The sequence below is a fragment of the Ornithorhynchus anatinus genome, chromosome 19 (assembly GCF_004115215.2).
Source record: "Ornithorhynchus anatinus isolate Pmale09 chromosome 19, mOrnAna1.pri.v4, whole genome shotgun sequence".
NCBI classification, from domain to species: Eukaryota; Metazoa; Chordata; class Mammalia; order Monotremata; family Ornithorhynchidae; genus Ornithorhynchus; species Ornithorhynchus anatinus.
The window spans coordinates 14,773,395-14,792,004 of record NC_041746.1 but is presented as its reverse complement, the minus strand read 5'-3'; the positions used below and the strand labels follow the sequence as shown (position 1 = coordinate 14,792,004).

Sequence of the window (18,610 nt, the reverse complement as noted above, 5' to 3'; positions counted from 1 at the left end):
AGCGCTTACTACGTGCCAAGCGCTGTCCTAAGCGCTGGGGGAGGTACAAGGTCATCAGGTTGTCCCACGTGGGGCTCTCAGTCTTCATCCCCATTTTAAACTTCATTTCAGTTTATAAATTATTAATTAATCCTAATTATTGAGTACTTACTGTGTGCAAAGTACTATGCTAAGTGCTTGGGAGAGGACAATATACCATCAGACACATTCCCTGCCCACAACAAACTCACATGAACCAAAAGGGACAGTCCCCAGCCTCTGCCTCACCTTCCCCTCCCAGTAATAATAATAATAATGGCATTTGTTAAGTGTTAACTATGTGCAAAGCACTGTTATCAAGCCCTCAAGCCCGTGCACTTTCCACTGAGCCAAGCTGCTTCCCCTGACGCTGATGGTATTTGTTAAACACTATGTTATTATTATTATCATCATCATCATTCTTATTATTGTATTTGTTACTATGTGCCAAGCACTGTTCTAAACCCTGGGGTACATACAAGTTAATCAGGTTGGACCTAGTCCCTGTCCCCCATGGGCTCACAGTCTCAATCCCCCTTTCACAGATGAGGTAACTGAGGCCCAGAGAAGTGAAGTGATTTGCCCAAGGTCACCGAGCAGAGCCAGATCCCATCGTTGTTTGAATTACGACCTTACTGGTTTCTGTTTCTGAATTCCTCCGATTAGACTTTGGGCTAGGGCCCTGTTTTAATTGATTTTCTTTCAGAAACACAGCTCTTGGTGTCACGTTTTGCACATTGTGAGCGCTTAGTGAATGTTAGTAAAGGACTATTAATAATAATAAATTTGACCCCCAGTCTGGAATGGGCCTACTTTGATTGGCATAACCACCTGTTCTGTTTAACATGAATCCCGCCCTGACTACTCTATCGGATTAGAGAATGATCGGTTGCCCCCGGAGCTGGAGACTGGGAAGGGCGAGGTAAGGGTCAGGTCAATATCTGATTCCGTTTTATTTTTTAATGATATTTGTTCAGCGCTTAATGGAAAAAGCCCGGGCTTGGGAGTCAGAGGTCATGGGTTCTAATCCCTGCTCTGCCACTTGTCAGCCGTGTGACTTTGGGCAAATCACTTAACTTCCCTGAGCCTCAGTTCCCTCATCTGTAAAATGGGGATTAAGACTGTGAGCCCCACGTTGGACAACCTGATTACCTTGAATCTGCCCCATTGCTTAGAAGAATGCTTGGCACAAATACCAGCATTATTATAAAGCTAATCAGTTTGGACAGAATTGTACATTCCAGCACTTAGTACAGTGCTCTGCACACAGTAAGCGCTCAATAAATACAACTGAATGAATGGATGGTGTCCCTCATGGGACTCAGAGTCTTTGACCCCATCTTACAGATGAGGTCTCTAAAGCACAGAGAAGTGAAGCAACTGACCCAAGGTCACACAGCAGACACGTGGTAGACCAGGGATTAGAACCCAGGTCCTTTGACTCCCAGGCCCGTGCTCTCTCCACTCAGGCCAAGCTGGTTCTCTGTTTTCTGCATAATTGCACATGGTGTAGTGGATCGAACATATAGGAGTCAGGCCTGGGAGTCAGTAGGTCACAAATTCTAATCCCGGATCAGCCACTTGTCTGCTGTGTGACCTTGGGCAAGCCACTTCACTTCTCTGTCCCTCAGGGACCGCATCCGCACAATGGGGATGAAGACTGTGAGCCCCACGTGGGACGACCTGATTACCTTGTATCTACTCCAGCACTTAGAACAGTGCTTGGCATATAGTAAGCGCTTAACAAATACCATCGTTATTATTAGCAGCAGCAGCAGCAGCAGCCAAATGGGATTAGAACCCAGGTTCTCTGGCTCCCAGACCCATGCTCTTCCACTGGTCTCCGCTGCTGCTGCAATTTCGGCAGCTGATTGGAGTTTCACTCTGGTGGAAAGAGCACAAGCCTGGGAGTCCAAGAACCCGCGTTCAAATTCTGACTCTGCCACTTTCCTGCTGGCTGACTTGGGTAATCACGTCTCTGTGCCTCAATTTCCCATCTGAAAAATGGAGCCTCCATACCTGTCCTTCCTCCCTCTTGGCCTGAAAGCCCCATATGGGGCAGGGACTCTGTCTGACCTGCTTATCTCGTATCTACCCCAGCGCTTATTACAGCGCTTGACGTATTGTCTTTTGCTGTCGAGTCGTCTCTGACCCGTAGCAAGGCCATGGACATAGAGTATGCACTCAGTAAATGCCACAGTGATTGTTGTTATTATTTTTATTATTTTTGAGTGGGGGAAGGAGGTCATCTTTGGCATCGCCTCAGGGATGCCAGGGCTCAGTTGGCAAGGGAACCCTAGGCTGGATGGCTCAATGCCACCACTGTAAAGAGGTAGTGAGGCACTACCCAAGTGCTCAGTACAGTGCCTGGCACCTAGAAAGCGCTTAACAAGTACCATAAAAGAAAACCAACTTGAGGGGTAGGAGTTCAGCACTTCCTCTCCCCTCCGCCTCCCCATTTTCTTTGCAGTTTGCCCCCTCTCCTTCTCCTAAGAACTTCAGGCCACCCTAGTTCTCATCAACCTTGTTGGATGATGCCACCCCCCAGTTCTTGCCCATCGATCAATGTCAGGGAATCAGTGAGAAGCAGCATAGCCTAGTGGAAAGAGCACAGGACTAGGAGTCAGAGGACCTGAGTTCATTCAATTGTATTTATTGAGTGCTTACTGTGTGCAGAGCACTCTCCTAAGCACTTGGGAAAGTACAATTCAACAATGTGACATTCCCTGCCCACAGTGAGTTTACAGACTAGAGAGGGGGAGACAGACATCAATTCTAATCCTGCCTCGGCCACTTGTCAGCTCTTGACCTCAACTGGAAAATGGGGATTAAGCCTGTGAGCCCCATGTGGGACAACCTGATGACCTTGTGTCTACTCCAGTGCCTGGCACATAGTAAGTGCTTCAAAATACCATTAAAAAAACCCAAAAGCTGGAAGTGTCCATCCGGTGTCCAATCTCTCTGTTTTGAAGGCCTTGACTAGGAATGCATAAAGGGGAAAGAGGGGGGAGGGTCCCCCACTTGCAGGAATCCCCCTCCCCCCTCCTTTCCCCTTTATCCATTCCTATTCATGGGCAGCAGACCTCGGGGCCTCCTCTTCAATGGCAAATCTAAAATCCTCTGCCCAGCCCTGCCTCATTAACACCTGAAAAGACCTTGAAAATCCTCATTCCCAGCGCCTGTCCCCTTCCCCCCTCCTCCTTTTATCTCTCCCCTGCCCCCTCCTCCTCTTTGAATAGCAGCCTCCCAGCCGGACAGTGCAGGGGGGAGGGACTACTATCAACTGGAAAAGCAGAAAGGGGTTGGGGAGGAGGAGGAGGCTCAGAGTAATTGCTCCCTCAGATCAAAGGGAGGCCACTACCCCTCGCCTTCATCCATGGGAATTTTATCTGGTGCCTTTTCTGTCTTCCCATCCCCATCAATCACTTAATCAATAAATGACATTTATTGAGCGCTTGGTATTTATTGAACGCTTGGTATTTATTGAGCACTTGGGAAAGCACCTAATTACTCTCCCCGCTTCAAAGCCTTATCGGAGGCCCATCTCCTCCAAGAGGCCTTCCCTGACTAAGCCCTCCTTTCCTCTTCTCCCACCCCCTTCTGCATCATCCTGACTTGCTCCCTTCATTCACCCCGCCCCCCGCTCCCAGCCCCACGGCGCTTATGTACATATCTGTCATTGTACGTATTTATTAATTTATGTATTTATATTAATGTCGGTCCCCCCCCCGCCCAGACTGTATGCTTGTAGCGGGCAGGAGAATGTTTATTACGATTTTGTACTCTCTCAAGCTCTTAGTACAGTGCTCTGCGCACAGTAAATGATTGAATGAATGAATAAATGAATGAATACAATACAATAGAGCTGTCACTGGGTTCTAATTCCAGCTCTGCCACCTGCCTGCCCGGTGATCCTGGGCAAGTCACTTAACTTCTCTGGCCCTCAGTTTCCTCATCTGTAAACTGGGGATCCTTTGCCTGTTTCTCCTGTTTAGATTGTCAGTCCCATATCATACAGGGACTATGTCTGACCTGATTGTCTTGCATTTTTCCCAGCACTTAATACAGTGCCTGGCACATAGTAATCAATCTGTTAATCTCATTTATTGAGCATTTATTATGGGCAGAGCATTGTACTAAATTGGGAGAGTACAATATACTAGAGTTGGTAGACACGTCCTCTCCTCAGAGTGATGAACAGAAAAAGCATAAAGCAAGATTTTTAGGAGTTTTCCCGTATTCCTTTTGTCTTTAGTTTGAGTTTTCAGTTTCCCTACTAACCCCATCCTCCCTGGGGTCTAATGGACCCTCTTTAATTCCCCAAAGATCTGCCTTTCAGTTGCTTTCCTTCCTTATTTTAAGCCAGTGTCTTTTTTATGGTACTTGTGAAGCGCTTACTATGCGCCAGGCCCTGTGATAAATACTAACATACATAGAGGCTGATCAGGTTGGACACAATCCCTGTTTCCCACTAGGCTCCCAGTTTTAATATCTATTCTACAGATGAGGGAACAGAGGCCCAGAGAGGTGAGGCGACTTGCCCAAGGTCACACAGCAGACAAGTGGCCGAGCCGGGATTAGAAGCCGGGTCCTTCCGACTTCCAGGCCCGTGCTCTGACCACTAGCCCACACTGCTGTCTCCGGGCTCTTCGCGTTCCTCCCGTCCAGGGCTCATGTCTGGTCTTAGCTAAGTGAGGTATGGAGAGGGCATTCTGTCTCTTGACATTCTGTGTCGGTGGAGTCAGACTTGATCTTGCTTGCTCTCTCCTCCGAGAAGTGAACTTGAGCGATGGTATGCGGCAGAAGAAAGCCGTTACTGGGCTCTGCCTTGTTCCACTGTCTCTGTACACTAAATCCAGCCTGATTGTCTAATCCTGAGGATATCCTCTGAACTCTACACTGCCGGAGCTCCCCGGGCCTGCCTGCTTCTCTCCTCCAGCATCTCAGGACTCTGTCTCAGCTGCTACCTTCGATCCCTCACGCTTTAGTGGCGGAATCAGTCGATCCACTGATGTTTCCCCACTCCTCGAGAACCCCCAGGGGTTGCCCATCCACCTTCACATCAAACAGAAGCCCCTCACGTTGGCTTTAAAGCACATCATCGCCTTGCCCTCTCCCACCTCACCGTGCTACACTCCTACTCAGCCCGCACACTTTGCTCCTCTAATTCATTCACTGGTATTTATTAAGCACTTACTGTGTGCAGAGCACTGTACTAAGTTGGGAGAGTACAATAAAGCAATAACAGACACAATCCCTGCCCACAACGAGCACCTCTAATGCCAACCTTCTCACTGTACTTTGATTTCCTTTATCTCGTCTCTGTACTTTGATTTCCTTTATCTCGCCTCCAAGGTCTCACCTACAACTTGCCTCTAGCCCGGAATGTCCTTCCTCTTCCTATCTGACAATGACTCTCCCCACCTTCAAAGCCTTATTGAAAGCACAACTCCTCCAAGAGACCTTCCCTAACTCAGCCCTGATCTCTTCTCCCATTTTCTTCTGCAAAATTCTGATTCGCTCCCATTATTCACCTTCCACCCCTTCAGCCCCACAGCACTTATTTAGATTGTTTTCCTCTGCCATTACTGTAAATTCACTGTGGCCAGGAAACGTGTGTCTTCCAACTCTGTTGTATTGTAGTCTCCTAAACTACTAAAACACTAAGGTACAGTGCTCGGCCCACAGTAAGCGTCAATAAATGCAATTGATTGACTGAGTACCTACTCTGTGCAGAGTAATATAATAAGCAATTTAGAGAGTGCAATAAAGTTGATAGACTGGGTCCCTGCCCTCAAGGAACTTACCCTCTAATGGACACAAGCTTCCTTCATGCCCCGCAGCCCGAAGTTGTCAAATGCCCATTCTGCAGTATGGTCTGCCTTGTTCTTGGGGGTAGAAGAAGCAGTTCGATGGGGCAGAGCTGGAGCAAGGCAGACCTGCTTCCTTAGACCCAGGCCCAGGGATAGGGTTCAGCTCTTCTCCTTCAAGGGGACTGTAGTTTATAATAATTGTGGTATTTGTTAAACACTCTGGAATTTGTTAGATACAAGATCACTTATCTGTTCTCCCTCCTACTTAGACTGAGTGCCACGGGGGCCGATTGACTTGTATCTACCCCAGTGCTTGGCACATAGTATATGCTTAACGAATGCCAGGAACATTACGGGCTTTGGAGTCAGAGGTCATGGGTCCGAATCCTGGCTCGGCCACTTGTCAGCTGTGTGACTTTGGGCAAGTCACTTAACTTCTCGGTGCCTCAGTTACCTCATCTGCAAAATGGGGATTAAGACTGTGAGCCCCACGTGAGACAACCTGATTCCCTTGTGTCTACCCCAGCGCTTAGTACAGTGCTTGGCACATAGTAAGCGCTTAACAAATACCAACATTATTTTTATTATTAATATTATCATTAAGCAGGATCATTAGGTCCCACATGGGGTTCATGGACTAAGTAGGAGGGACAAGTACTGAATGACCATTTTGCAGATGAGGGAACTGAGACACAGAGAAGTGCCTTGTCCAAGGTCCCATAGCAGGTAAGTGACAGAGCTGGGATTAGAACCCAGGTTCTCTGATTTCCAGGTCTGTGCTCTTTCCACTAGGCCACACTGCTTCTCAGTAGTCTAGGCGGCACCGAGGTTTTGAAGTATTTTCTTGCATTTTTCATTGAGAAAAATACAAGGAGGGAATCTCTGCACTTTTTTATTCTTATTACGGTACCTGTTAGGCACTTCCTATGTGTCAAGCACTGTTCTAAACCCTGTTGGAAAGTCCCTGTCTCACATGGGGTTCACAGACTAAGGAGGTGGGAGAAGCGGCATTGAATCCCGGCAAGATTTTGTTCTGCCAGGCACCTGCCTAAGCATCTTTGAAAGTGGGGCATCGGCCAGGAGGGAAGAGAGGCAGGGATTGATTTCTTCCTTGAAGAAAGGAGAGGCTTGTGCAGCCAGGACAGCTGTGAAATTAGCATGAGCTTCTTTGGGGGTGGGTGGAGGAGGAGATGTGAGAGCCAACAAAGCATTCTGGGACAGCCTGAGGGGTTCTGGGAGGGAAGAGGAATCCAAGCAGGAGTCTGAAGAGGTCGGCAGGCGAGAAGGGAGAGAGCTAATAATAAGAATTGTGCTATTTGTTAAGGGCTTTCTATGGGCCAAGCACTATATTAAGTGCTGGGGTGGGCACAAGCAAATTGGGTTGGACAGAATTCCTGTCCCACATGGGGCACAGAGTCTTAATCCCCATTTTACAGATGACGAAACTGAGGCCAAGAGACGTGAAGTGACTTGCCCACGGTCACACAGCAGACAAGTGACAGAACAGAGATTAGAACCCACAGCCTTAATAATGTTGGCATTTGTTAAGCGCTTACTATGTTCAGAGCACTGTTCTAAGCGCTGGGGGAGATGCAGGGTCATCAGGTTGTCCCACGTGAGGCTCACAGTTAATCCCCATTTTACAGATGAGGTCACTGAGGCACAGAGAAGTGAAGTGACTTGCCCACAGTCACACAGCTGACAAGTGGCAGAGCCGGGAGTCGAACTCATGACCTCTGACTCCGAAGCCCAGGCTCTTTCCACTGAGCCACGCTGCTTCCCATATAGTTTGTATTCCACTTGCTTATATACCTCTTTAACCAATTTAGCAAAATCTAATGCAGTAGAATTTCAGAAATAGTGATTAAATCGCCACTCCTACAGGCATTTCTAGCCCAGGAGAGCAATTACAAACTCCCAATTACCTCCTCTGCAGTTTCACCCTTAACTATTTGATTGAGGGAGGTGACCCTTTGCTAGAGGGAGGTGCCTTTTCTCAAACAAACTTCCATTTGATTTTCCAAACCGATAGCTCCAGCTAGCTCCCTAGGATTTTTATTTCCAGAAATGCCCAGTCCCCCCCAAGAATTACTGAGCCTTTCCCGTGGGCAGAACACCATACTAAGTGCTTGGGGGAGGACGATCTAACAATATAACAGACCCATTCCCTGCCCACCAGTCTAGTCAAGAGGGAGAGAGGTAGAAGAGGATTACACAGTGGACACAGGATTGCATTTGTGCAGGGCTCAGGAGATGAAACGGTCATCACCATACACTGCAGTGCAGTGCAATAGCAGCAGGGAAAATTCAGATTACTCACCAGGTGGTATTCCCCAATAACCTTGGAATTCCCTCCAGCCCCTTCCCCTCAATACAACAGATCAGGACCCTGTATCCAACCCCAGGGAAGCAGCATGGCCCAGTGGATGGATAGACTTAACTTGGGGCCAGGGAACCTGTCTGCTAATTCTGTTGTATTGTACTAATAATGATGGTATTTGTTAAGCACTTACTATGTGCCAAGCACTGTCGCTATTGTACTCTCCCAAATGCTAATAGTGCTCTGCACAGAGTGAGCACTCAAAAAATGCCATTGACATGTGTGGCCTGGGGTGGGGGGGGGAGATCAAGGGTCACCCCCCCATACCCCCCATACCCTTTTATGGAATTTGTTAAGCACTTACAATGGGCCAAACACTGTTCTAAGAGCTGGGGTAGATACAAGTCAATTAGGTTGGACACAGTCCCTGTCCCACAGGCTCTCACAGGTCTAAGTAGGAGGGAGAACAGGAGAACTGAGGCCCAGAGAAGTGAAGTGACTTGCCTGAGGTCACACAGCAAGCCTGTGGCTCAGTCAGGATTAGAACCCAGTCCTCTGACTCCAAGACCCATGCTCTTTCCAGTAGGCCATGCTGCGTCTCTCTTTTCTCCCCTTCGTCCATTTCCCCCATCCCTAAATCCCAGCCTGTGACCCCAGCTACTCCCAGAAGCCTTTGGAAGACTGGGAGCCTTTGGCCAAAAGAGTCACCCCTCTCCCTTGGGGAACCTTCTGCTTTTCTCTATGTCCCACCCTGGAAACTCCCAAGAAACTCCAGAACTGGATTCAAGAACCAGGGGAAGGGCTGGGAGCTGGTTTCTTCAACTCCCTGCGGGGTTAGAGGCCAGTCCTCCCCACCCCCTAAGGCTGAACTCAGGAGGCAGGGCAGGGGGCCTAAAGGCTTGGAGGTTTTGGGCCCTGGGGTCCCTTTGCCCCCCCCCCCCCCCCCCAATTCCCTGGGGGCCTCAGACCTCTCAAGACACAGAGGTGTTTGCTCGGGGAGCAGAGACCAAACCTCCCCAGCTCAGGCTTTTTCTTGTCATTTTTATTTTAAAGGAAAAAAAAGTGCAAAACCCCCCCCCCACCCCAGAGACCCGCTTCTCAGTGTCAGTGTTGGCCACACCCTCACCCCTGCCTTCCTGGGCGGCTCTGCCCCCCACCCCCCCAGGACCCACCCCCCCCAGACTCATGCACGGCAGCCTCCCCCCCCACCCCCCATTAGGGCCCTCCACCCACCCCTTCCCTAGGTCTCCAGCCAGTGGCTCTCATTAACCCCGTCTAGCCCCCGGTGTCTCGGCTAGGCCTTGGCGAGCACAAGCCTGGAGACCCCCTCCCTTCAGCCCCCACAACTCCCCACCGCTCTGCCCCGGGGCCAGCACGGGGCTGCACTCCTGGGCGGGGAGGGGGTGCTGGCCGGGCGGTGGGTGGGCTCTGTCTTCGAGGGGGTCCCGAGTTTCAATACCTCAGTTAAAGCTGGGGTGGGGAGGAGAGGGGAAGGGTGTGGGCTTGGGGGGGTGTGTGTTTAAATCTAATAAGTTATTAGCGTTTTAGTGTCCGTTGGGGGTGGGGAGGAGCAGGGGAAGGGAATCCGGGGGCTGGGGGGATCCCCATTCACCCCCGCCCCCAGGGGCCAGCTCTGGGCAGGGAGGGAGGGAGCCTCCAGGGCCCCCCTAGCTCGGCTACTGGTGGATCTCATTTTCGATGAGGCTGTCTTCACATGACTGGAAGTCCGTGTCTGTCAGGGCGTCGGGCTGCCTCAACAGCAGCTCCTCGTCCTGGGAGGGGGCTTCGTCTCGGGGCGCCCCGGGCCCCGCCCCGGCCTCGGCCCCGGCCCCCTCCCCTTCCCCCTCGGAGCCGGAGTCCTGCAGCACCTGAGCGATGTACTTCTGCGGGAGAAGATGGGGGTCTGAGATGGCGGGGTCAAGGTGGGCCGCGTTTGAGGGCGGCCTGGGGCGGGGGGATCTTTGGAGGGGGCAGGGGTCCTGGGGGGGTGATGTTCACCTGCTCGGCCTCTTTCCCTCTTCCTCCCGCTCTCTTCCTCATCGTCTCCATCTTCCTGCTTCCAGGTCTCTCTCCTTCCCTCCCGAGCCCCATGCCAGGATGGCACCTCGACAGTTGGTAGTCACCCGGCGCCAGGGTACAGGGCGGGGGCGGGCAGGGGGACTTACCGCAGATTTGGGGACGGCGATGCTGGATGGGGGCCGCCCGTTGCCCCTGGCGTCGGTGGAGTCAATTTCAGTGTGATCGATCTGTAGGACAACAGGTCGGGAACGGAGGATCGAGAGAGGGAGGGGGAGAAATCCAATCCCGGGCCCACGGCTTTCCCCTTCTGCTCTTCTGTCTCACAGTCCACAGTTCACCCCCTTTCACCTCTCAGACCCCTTCCCTGGAATTTTTGCAGAAAGGCTGGGGTCTCCCACGCCGGGACTTGGAATGAGTATGGGGAGGGAGCACACCCACGGGGAGGATTTGGGGAGCAGGGGCAGTCCCTTAGGGAGGATTCTGGAGGCATTAGCACTCCCAAAGGGAAGATTCTGGGAAGGGGAACATACCCTCAGGGAGAATTCTCGGAGCAGGGGCACTTCCCCAGGGAGGGAGGATTCTGGGGGTGGGGCTGGCCTCTCACCTTGTAGTTGTGGGCGCTGAGGTATTTGAAGTGGCCAAAGCAGACATGGCAGAGGCAGATGACGATGGTGATGACCAGAACCACGAATGTGAACATAGATGTGGGAGCCAGAAACCCTGAGGAGCATGGCCGAGGGGGTGGAGGGAAGAGGGACAGAGTGGGTGAAAGGTGGGGCGGGGGGTCAAGCATCCATTATATTCACCAAGACCCTCGGCCCATTCTGGGGCTCCTTCACCCTCCAGTTCCCCTCAAAGCAAACACGCTCGGGTCTTGCTTAGTTTTTTCCTGGTGGCCCAGGGGCTGCTAACTCGGAAATAATCCACCACAGAATAATAATAATAATAATGATAATGTTTTTGGTTAAGTCATTACTATGTGCCAAGCACTGTACTAAGCGCTGGAGTAGATACGAGGTCATCATTTAGGCCAGTCTCTGTCCCACAGGGGCTAACAGTCTAGGTAGGGAGGGAGAACAGGTATTCAATCTCACTTTACAGATGAGGCTACTGAAGCACAGAGGAAGTGACTTGCCCAAGGTTACACAACAGGCAAGGGGTGGAGTTGGAATCGGAACCTAGGACTTCTGACTCCCAGACATGAATAGGAGAATAGGAGACTGAGTGACCCTATCCCTTTCCTATGCCTTTCCCCATTGTTAAGAAGTGAAGGAATGAAGAGAAGTAGCATGGCACAGTAGATAGAGCATGGACCTGGGAGTCAGAAAGTCATGGGTTCTAATCCCGGCTCCGCCACTATTTTGCTTAGTGACTTTGGGCAAATCACTTCATTTCTCTGGGTCTCAGTTACCTCGTGTGTTAAAATGGGGATTGAGACTATGAGCCCCACATGGGAAAGGGACTGTGTCCAACTCAATTTGCTTGTATCCACCCCAGAGCTTAGTACAGTGCGTAGCACATAGTAAGCACTTATTATTATTGTTGCTATTATTATTATTAGACCCTGGATCTGGAGGCCAGATTTCTGGCTCCTCCCAGGGCACCCTGCTCCATTCTTACTTCCTGGGTGGCCCTGGACACAGAGTCCTTACAATAATAATAATTACAGTGACTGAGGTATTTACTCTGTGCCAAACACTGTGCTGAGCGCTGGGGGCAGATTCAAGACAAACCACACAAAATCCCTGTCCCACATGGGGTTCCCAGTCGAAGGAGGGGCAAGAATAGATTTCCCATTTTACAGATGACGAAACCGAGGGCCAGGGAAGTTGAGGGACTTGTCCAAGATCATATTGCAGGCATGTGGCGGAACTGGGGTGAGAACCCAGGCCTCCGACTCCGATTCCTGTGCTCTGGCTTTGGGGCCTTGCAGTCCAGCACAGATATCCAAACTGGAAAAACACCCTTGTTGGACTTGACATGACCAGGCTTGGCTTCAGTCAGAAATCTCCCTCCCCTCTCCCCTGAAGCTGTGGGTTGGTGGAAGGAGCATGACCCTGAGAGCCGGGGGACCTGAGTTCTGATCCCAGTTCTGCCACTTGCCTGTTGTGTGACCTTGGGCAAGTCACTTCTCTTCTCTGTGCCTCAGTCTCTTCTTCTGTAAAATAGGGATTCAATACCTGTTCTCCCCTCTGCTAAGACTGTGAGCCCCATGTGGGACAGGGACTGCATCGGACAGATCACCTCGAATCCACCCTAGTGCTTAGTATAATTCTAGGCACATAGTAAGCGCTTAACAGATAATAATAATAATGGCATTTGTTAAGCATGTACTATGTGCAAAGCACTGTTCTAAGCACTGGGTTAGATACAAGGTTATCAGCTTGTCCCACATGAGGCTTACAAGTCTTCATCCCCATTTTACAGATGAGGTCACTGAGGCCTAGGGAAGTGACTTGCCCAAAGTCACACAGCTGATAAGTGGTGGAACCAGGATTAGAACCCACATCCTCTGACTCCCAAGCCCGGGCTCTTGCCACTAAGCCACGTTGCTTCTCTACAGATGTCGCAATCATCATCATCATCATCATTATATTTCCTTCTCCATTCTGAGGTCCACCCCCAGCCCCCACTGGTCTCAGAGCCCCCGGCCCCAGCAGCCTCACCTGTACGCATGGTGGAGAAAAAGAGCAGCCAGAAGAGGCAGAGGATGGGAGCAGCCACCACCTGGTTCACGGCTCCCGAGTGGATCTTCTTGTCCAGTTTGGCGGGCAGGTAGGCGTAGTAGAGGTTGTACCTGTCCACCAGGTGCTTGAGCAGCATGTACATCAGTCCTGGGGAGACAGTCACGCCAGGGCCCGCCCCCCCCCCCCCCCCCAGATAGCCCCCAGCAAAACCCCTTCCTCTGGCCGGGGGGTGACAGTCATGCCAGGACCTGCCCCCAGACTCTCAGAGAAGCTCTTCCTCTGGCCCGGGGAAGACGGTCACGCCAGGGCCTGCCCCCCAAGATAGCCCCCGGGTTCCCACGAGAACCCCTTCCTCCGGCCCATGGGAGACAGCCATGCCAGGGGTCACCCCCCAGAGGACCCTCTCCTCTGGCCCAGGAGATTCCTCTAGACTGTCAGCTCCTTTTGGGCAGGGAACATGTCCACCAACTGTTATAATATCTACTTTCCCAAGCACTTAGAACAGCGCTCTGCATCCGGGAAGCACTCGATAACTATGATCACGCCAAGGCCTACCCCCTTGACAGACCCCTAGACCCCCAGAGAACCTCCTTCCTCCAGCCAAGAGACAGTTACTCCAGGAGCCCCCGACCCTGCTGACCTCCAAACCCCTAGGCACCTCAGAGGAGCCCAACACCAGGGCTACCATCACCATGCCATCCCTTCCTCCAGCCTGGGGTCCAGTGCCCCCCAGCTGCTTGCTAATTCTAGCCCTAGGATGTCCGAGAGAACCCCCTTCCTCCAGCCCTGTGTCTATGGCTCCCCTCCCTCCCTGACCACTCAAGGGGCTGGCCCCCTTACTCTGAGGGAACCCGATCCAGGTCCCTTTTCCAAGCTTCATTTCTGGGAACTCTTCCAAATCTCTGCCTGGGTCTGGGCTTCTGCATCTGCCCCAACCCACTTTGCTTCCATCCTTCCTTGTTCCCCTTGGGGCAGGTGTGTGTGTTTGTGTGTGAGTGTGTGTGTGTAAGTGTATGTAAAAGGCACAAGGTGCTGCTTTCAAACACACCCAGACCCACACACACACACAAGGGGGAACTGCCTCTGCTCTTCCTCAGAGTGGACAGGAGAGGGTGGCTGTGGGCAGAGTCGGGCAGACCTGCCGGCCTCTCCAGGGCCCGGCCCTTCCTGCTGCAGGAGGCACCGGGGGAGTCCGGAGGTCTGGCTGGGCTGGGGCTGGGGCTGGGAGGTCACGGGGATCTATCTGACCTCCCAGCCCAGAGCTCTGTCCACAGCACCCTGCCCTGGGTGGTCCCAGAGGGCCGGGCCGGGACGAGGGGTCTGGCGGGGCCAGGGCAGGAGGGGATGGATGGGGATTGGCCTGAGTCCCCCCCAGCAGGGCCCAGGGCCCGGGCGGCGCTGCCTACCGAAGGGGACGATGATGGGGCAGGTGATGCTGTAGGTCATGACCACCGTGAAGACACACATCATCCAAGCGTAGGCCGCGCCGAACTGGAACTCATAGGCCTGGTGCTGGGGGGGAGAGGGGGCGGCGGCCGCAGCGGCCGAGAGGGCCAGGGGGCGGCGAGGGGGCAAGTGTCAGGCCTCGGGAGAGAGGAAGGGCTGAGGGGGGACGGGAATGGGAAGGGAGGAGTGGAATTGAGGGAAGACGGGAGGGATTGAGGAGAAAGGGGTGGGGCTGAAGGAGGATGGGCTGTGGAAGGAGGGTTGGGGTCTGAAGAGCAAGTGGTGGGCCTGGGAAGGGAGGGGTCGGTCTAAACGCTTAGTACTGTGCTTTGCACAGTAAGCGCTCAACAAATACAATCAAATGAATGGGAAGGAGAAAAGGGGCTGAGGGGCGGCTGGTCTTGGGGAGGGGAGGAGCGGGGAAGGAAAGTGGGAGGCGCAGGAGGGGGAGCTGGGCTGGATGAGGGAATGGGAGAAGGAAATTGGGTAGGAAGGGCAAGGGGGAGGTGAGGGGCAAAGGGGAGGTGAGGCAGGTGGGCAGGGGAGCTGGTGCGGGGCAGTGCCATCAAGTCACGGGGCCTGAGCAGAGGCCGAGGGCCTCCGGGACCAGGGCGGCCACTGTGGACCCGCAGGACCACAGCGGGAAGGTGACCCTGCTGGAGGTCACAACGGCCGCAGGCTGGAGACACCAGTCTCCCCACCGCTGCCACCTCCCTCACCTCTCCTCTCCTTCGCCGCCCGCCCCCGCGCCCCCAGTCACCCCAGTGGTCCTCCTGCGCCCACACCGTGCCCCCGGCGACGCCGCCTGCCCTACCCGCTTGACGTTGCGCCTCTCGGCGGCGGAGCGCGCAAGGCAGAGGCGGATCATGTACATGAGCAGCCCGGGGATACGCAGCAGGTCCATGGCGTTGCCGATGAAGGCCGACGCGATGACGTAGTTCACGAAGAAGGCGCCGTTGTCCGGCAGGAACACGCACCTGGGGGCGGCCGCGGGCACCTCTACCACCTGGGCCAGTCCCGGGCCCCTGCCGTGGGCCGCACCGGTGCCAGCCGGGTCTGCCTGGGCCTCCGGAGTCCTCCCTGGCCCTTGCCGGTCCCGGCCTCCACCGTAGGCCTCTCCAGTGCCCGCCTGCCCTGGGCCTCTTCCCCAGTCTGCCAGTCAGCCCCTCTGGCCAGTGCCAGCCTGCCCTGGCCCTCTGTCCTCGTTTTTTTCTAATGGTATTTGTTGAGAGTTTACTATGTGTCAAGCACCGTTCTAAGTGCTGGGGTAGATACAAGATAGGCTGGACACAGTCCCTGTCCCACGTGGGTCTCACAGCCTAACTTAGAGGGAGGACGATTCAATCCCTATTTTAGGATGAGGTAACAGTGAAGTTAAGCGACATGTCCAAGGTCACACAGCAGACAAGCGGCAGAGCCGGGATTAGGACCCAGATCCTCTGACTTTCAGGCCCGGGCTCTTTCCACTAGGCCAGGCTGTGCCAGTCTGTCCCCCACTGAGGGTCTCCCCAGTGTCGGTTCCTCTGTGCTTGTCCTGTGGCCCCCACTTTTTTAATGGTATTTGTTAAGAGCTTACTATGTGCCAGGCACTGTATTAAGCACTGGGGTAGATACAAACTAATCAGGTTGGACAAAGTCCCTATCCAATGTGGGGCCTACTGTCTTAACCCCATTTTACAGATGAAGTAACAGGGGCACAGAGAAGCTAAATGACTTGCCCAAGGTCACGCTGCAGACAGGTGGTGGAGCCAGGAGTTAGAATCCAGTTCCTTATGACTCCCAGACCCGTATTCTATCCGTTAGGCCACGCTGCTTCTCTGCGATGTCATGTGAAACCTGGAGACACCAGGTTTGTGCCCACCCTGGGTTTTCCCACAGTCCCAGAGCCTGTGTTCCTCCCGTGCCCACTCTGTGCCCCCACGACGGTTCAAGACACCCCCAGTCCATGCCTGCCTCCTGCCCCGGTGCCCAAAACACCCACAACACCCTACGTTCCAACAATCACTCACTCAAACCGCACAGCCCCTTCGGCCAGGAACTTCTTGTCAAAGAGCCAGCGGAAGAAAACGTCGAGGCTGGAGGTTGGATGCCGGGCAGGGGAGAGGAAAAAAGGGTAGGTGGGGGGGGTCACGGGGTTATTCCTGGGCTTGGAGGAATGGGCTTTTCCGACCTCCCTACGCCAGCTCTCCCGCCGATGCCCCAAAGCCCCTTTCCACAGGGGTCGGGCTCCTCTCCATCTGAGTTGGGGGAGACTGAGCCCTCAGAACTTCCAGGTGGTCTACAGTGGAGCAGTCTCATCCCTCGCCCCTCTCGGTCCTGGCTTCCACTCCCTCCCCCGACTGCTCTGGCTTTCTCGGCTCTCTCCTCTTCCTTCCCCAATCCCTCTGCCCAGCTCTCTCGGGTCTCTCTTCTGGCCGCTCCCGCCCCCACCTGCCCTCCTGGCAGCCCCAACCCCTCCGACTGCCCCCACTCACCTGCTCAGCCCCAGAGAGGGCAGTAGCAGCACCATGAAGATGAGGAAAGTGTAACACTTGTGCATTGTAGTCCGGTTCTCCCCAGAGCTGGCCCGGGTGGGGAAAAATGGAGGGGAGGGTCAGTGTGGGGATAACCAAACTGCCCGAGGTCCCCCCGCAATCCCACCCAGGTGGAGTTGGCAGCACGGAGCTGCCTCTGGGGAGGAGAGGCCATGAGGGTGGTGGTGGAACCCTCCCCTCGGTGATCAGAGCCCCATGGGGTTCCCTAGTCCAAAGCCTCCAGCTTGGGGATCCCTTCCCCCGCCCCATCGGCAAAAGCTTTCCCCGAGCATCTGCTGGATGCAGGGCACCTCTTCCGGGAAGCTTTTCCAGGTTTGGACCCTCTGACTCTGGCCAATCCCGGCTCCCTTCCCCAATGTTTTGCTCAGTCTGAGCTCTTGTACATCCATCCCGTTCTGCCCGTCTCTGCCTCCTCCAGGTCAGAGCTGCTCTGCTGTGGCTCAGCTCTGTCCCACGAGATTGTCTGTTTGCCCCTGGAGGTCAGAGACTGGACCCTCCCCTTTTCCTGCCCTACTGGTCAGGCTTGGGGCTGACGCACCACTCAGAGAAGAACACAGATGATCCTGTGAGGAAGGCCCAAACCTGGAAAGACTTCCTGGAAGTGGTGACAGGGCTCGGGGAAAGCTATTACCAATGAGGCGGCGACGGAGGGGAGGGATCCCCAAACTGGAGTTTTTGGTCTAGAGAACCCCAGGAGTTTGGACCACCCTGAGGGGTGGGATTGAAGGGAAAGCTGAAGGTGACAAAGGTGGGAAGAGTGTTTCTGAGACCACAGGATCCAGAGAAGAGGGAACAAGACCAAATGAGGAAGAAAACAGCAGCGTGGGGAGTAGCGTGGCCTAGAGCAAAGAGCCCGGGCCTGGGAGTCAGAGAACCTGGGTTCCAATCTGCCCCTTTCCTGCTGTGTGACCTTGGGGCAAGTCACTTCACTTCTCTGTGGTTGAGTTTTCCCATTTGTAGAATGGGGATTCAACACCTGTTCTCCCTCCTACTTAGCCCTCTGTGGGACTTGACTAACTTGCATCTACCTCAGCACTGAGAACTATGCTTGACACTTAGTAAGTGCTTAAGAAAGCCTACAGAAAAAGGCTCCATCCAAAGGTTTTATCCAAAGAAGCAGATGCAAGAGGGAGGCGGTGGTGGTGGTGGAGGAGGGAAAACTTCCTCCTTTCCTCTTCTCCCTCTTCCTTCTGTGTCACCCTGACTTGCTCCCTTTATTCATCCCCCCTCCCAGCCCCACAGCACTAAGTACATATCCGTCATTTATTTATTTATATTAATGTCTGTCTCCCCCTCTAGACTATAAGCTCACTGTGGGCAGGGAATGACTTCTATATTGTACTCCCTAAAACACTTAATGCAGTGCTTTGCACACAGTAAGCGCTCAATAAATATGATTGAATGAATGAACCTCATCCATCTGGAAGTTTTTGGGGGTGGGCTGTAACGCCATCTGGAGGGACAGGACCGGACCAGGTGACTTCTGACCATTCTGTCTGGGCACTCCCTCCTAGCTCCCAGCTCTGGAGAGCGCTCTGAAACGTCCCTGGGTCCCCGAGGGTCTCACCGTGTCCAGTGCGCCTCAAAGAAGGCTGAATAGTACACGATGGTGGGAAGCAGGGCAGAGAAACACCACAGCAGCAGCGTAGGGAAGAACTGGGTGATTATGGGGTTCTGCGGAACAACGGGTGACAACAAAAATCAGCCTTTGCTCCCCTTCCCTTGTCCCCCGCCCCCCAGAAGAAGCGGGCTTAGGGCCGGGGAGGGGCTCTC

The 18,610-nt window shown here is 53.5% G+C and overlaps 1 protein-coding gene across 2 annotated transcripts in view; it reads right to left on the bottom strand.

The window, feature by feature from the left end:
- Positions 1-9,365: 9,365 nt before the first annotated feature.
- TMEM63B (transmembrane protein 63B) overlaps positions 9,366-18,610 on the bottom strand; it is a 29,559-nt gene continuing 20,314 nt past the window's right edge. The window contains exons 15-23 of one of the 2 annotated variants that reach the window (XM_029047376.2): positions 18,405-18,511; positions 16,778-16,864; positions 16,313-16,378; positions 15,118-15,280; positions 14,264-14,369; positions 12,837-13,004; positions 10,775-10,890; positions 10,317-10,397; positions 9,366-10,034 (exon numbers count right to left, since the gene is read on the bottom strand). In XM_029047376.2, coding sequence (XP_028903209.1) covers positions 9,828-10,034; positions 10,317-10,397; positions 10,775-10,890; positions 12,837-13,004; positions 14,264-14,369; positions 15,118-15,280; positions 16,313-16,378; positions 16,778-16,864; positions 18,405-18,511 — 1,101 coding nt within the window. In that variant the 3' untranslated portion in view covers positions 9,366-9,827. The remainder of the gene's footprint in view (positions 10,035-10,316; positions 10,398-10,774; positions 10,891-12,836; positions 13,005-14,263; positions 14,370-15,117; positions 15,281-16,312; positions 16,379-16,777; positions 16,865-18,404; positions 18,512-18,610) is intronic. The other variant, XM_029047375.2, reaches the window with a different exon arrangement.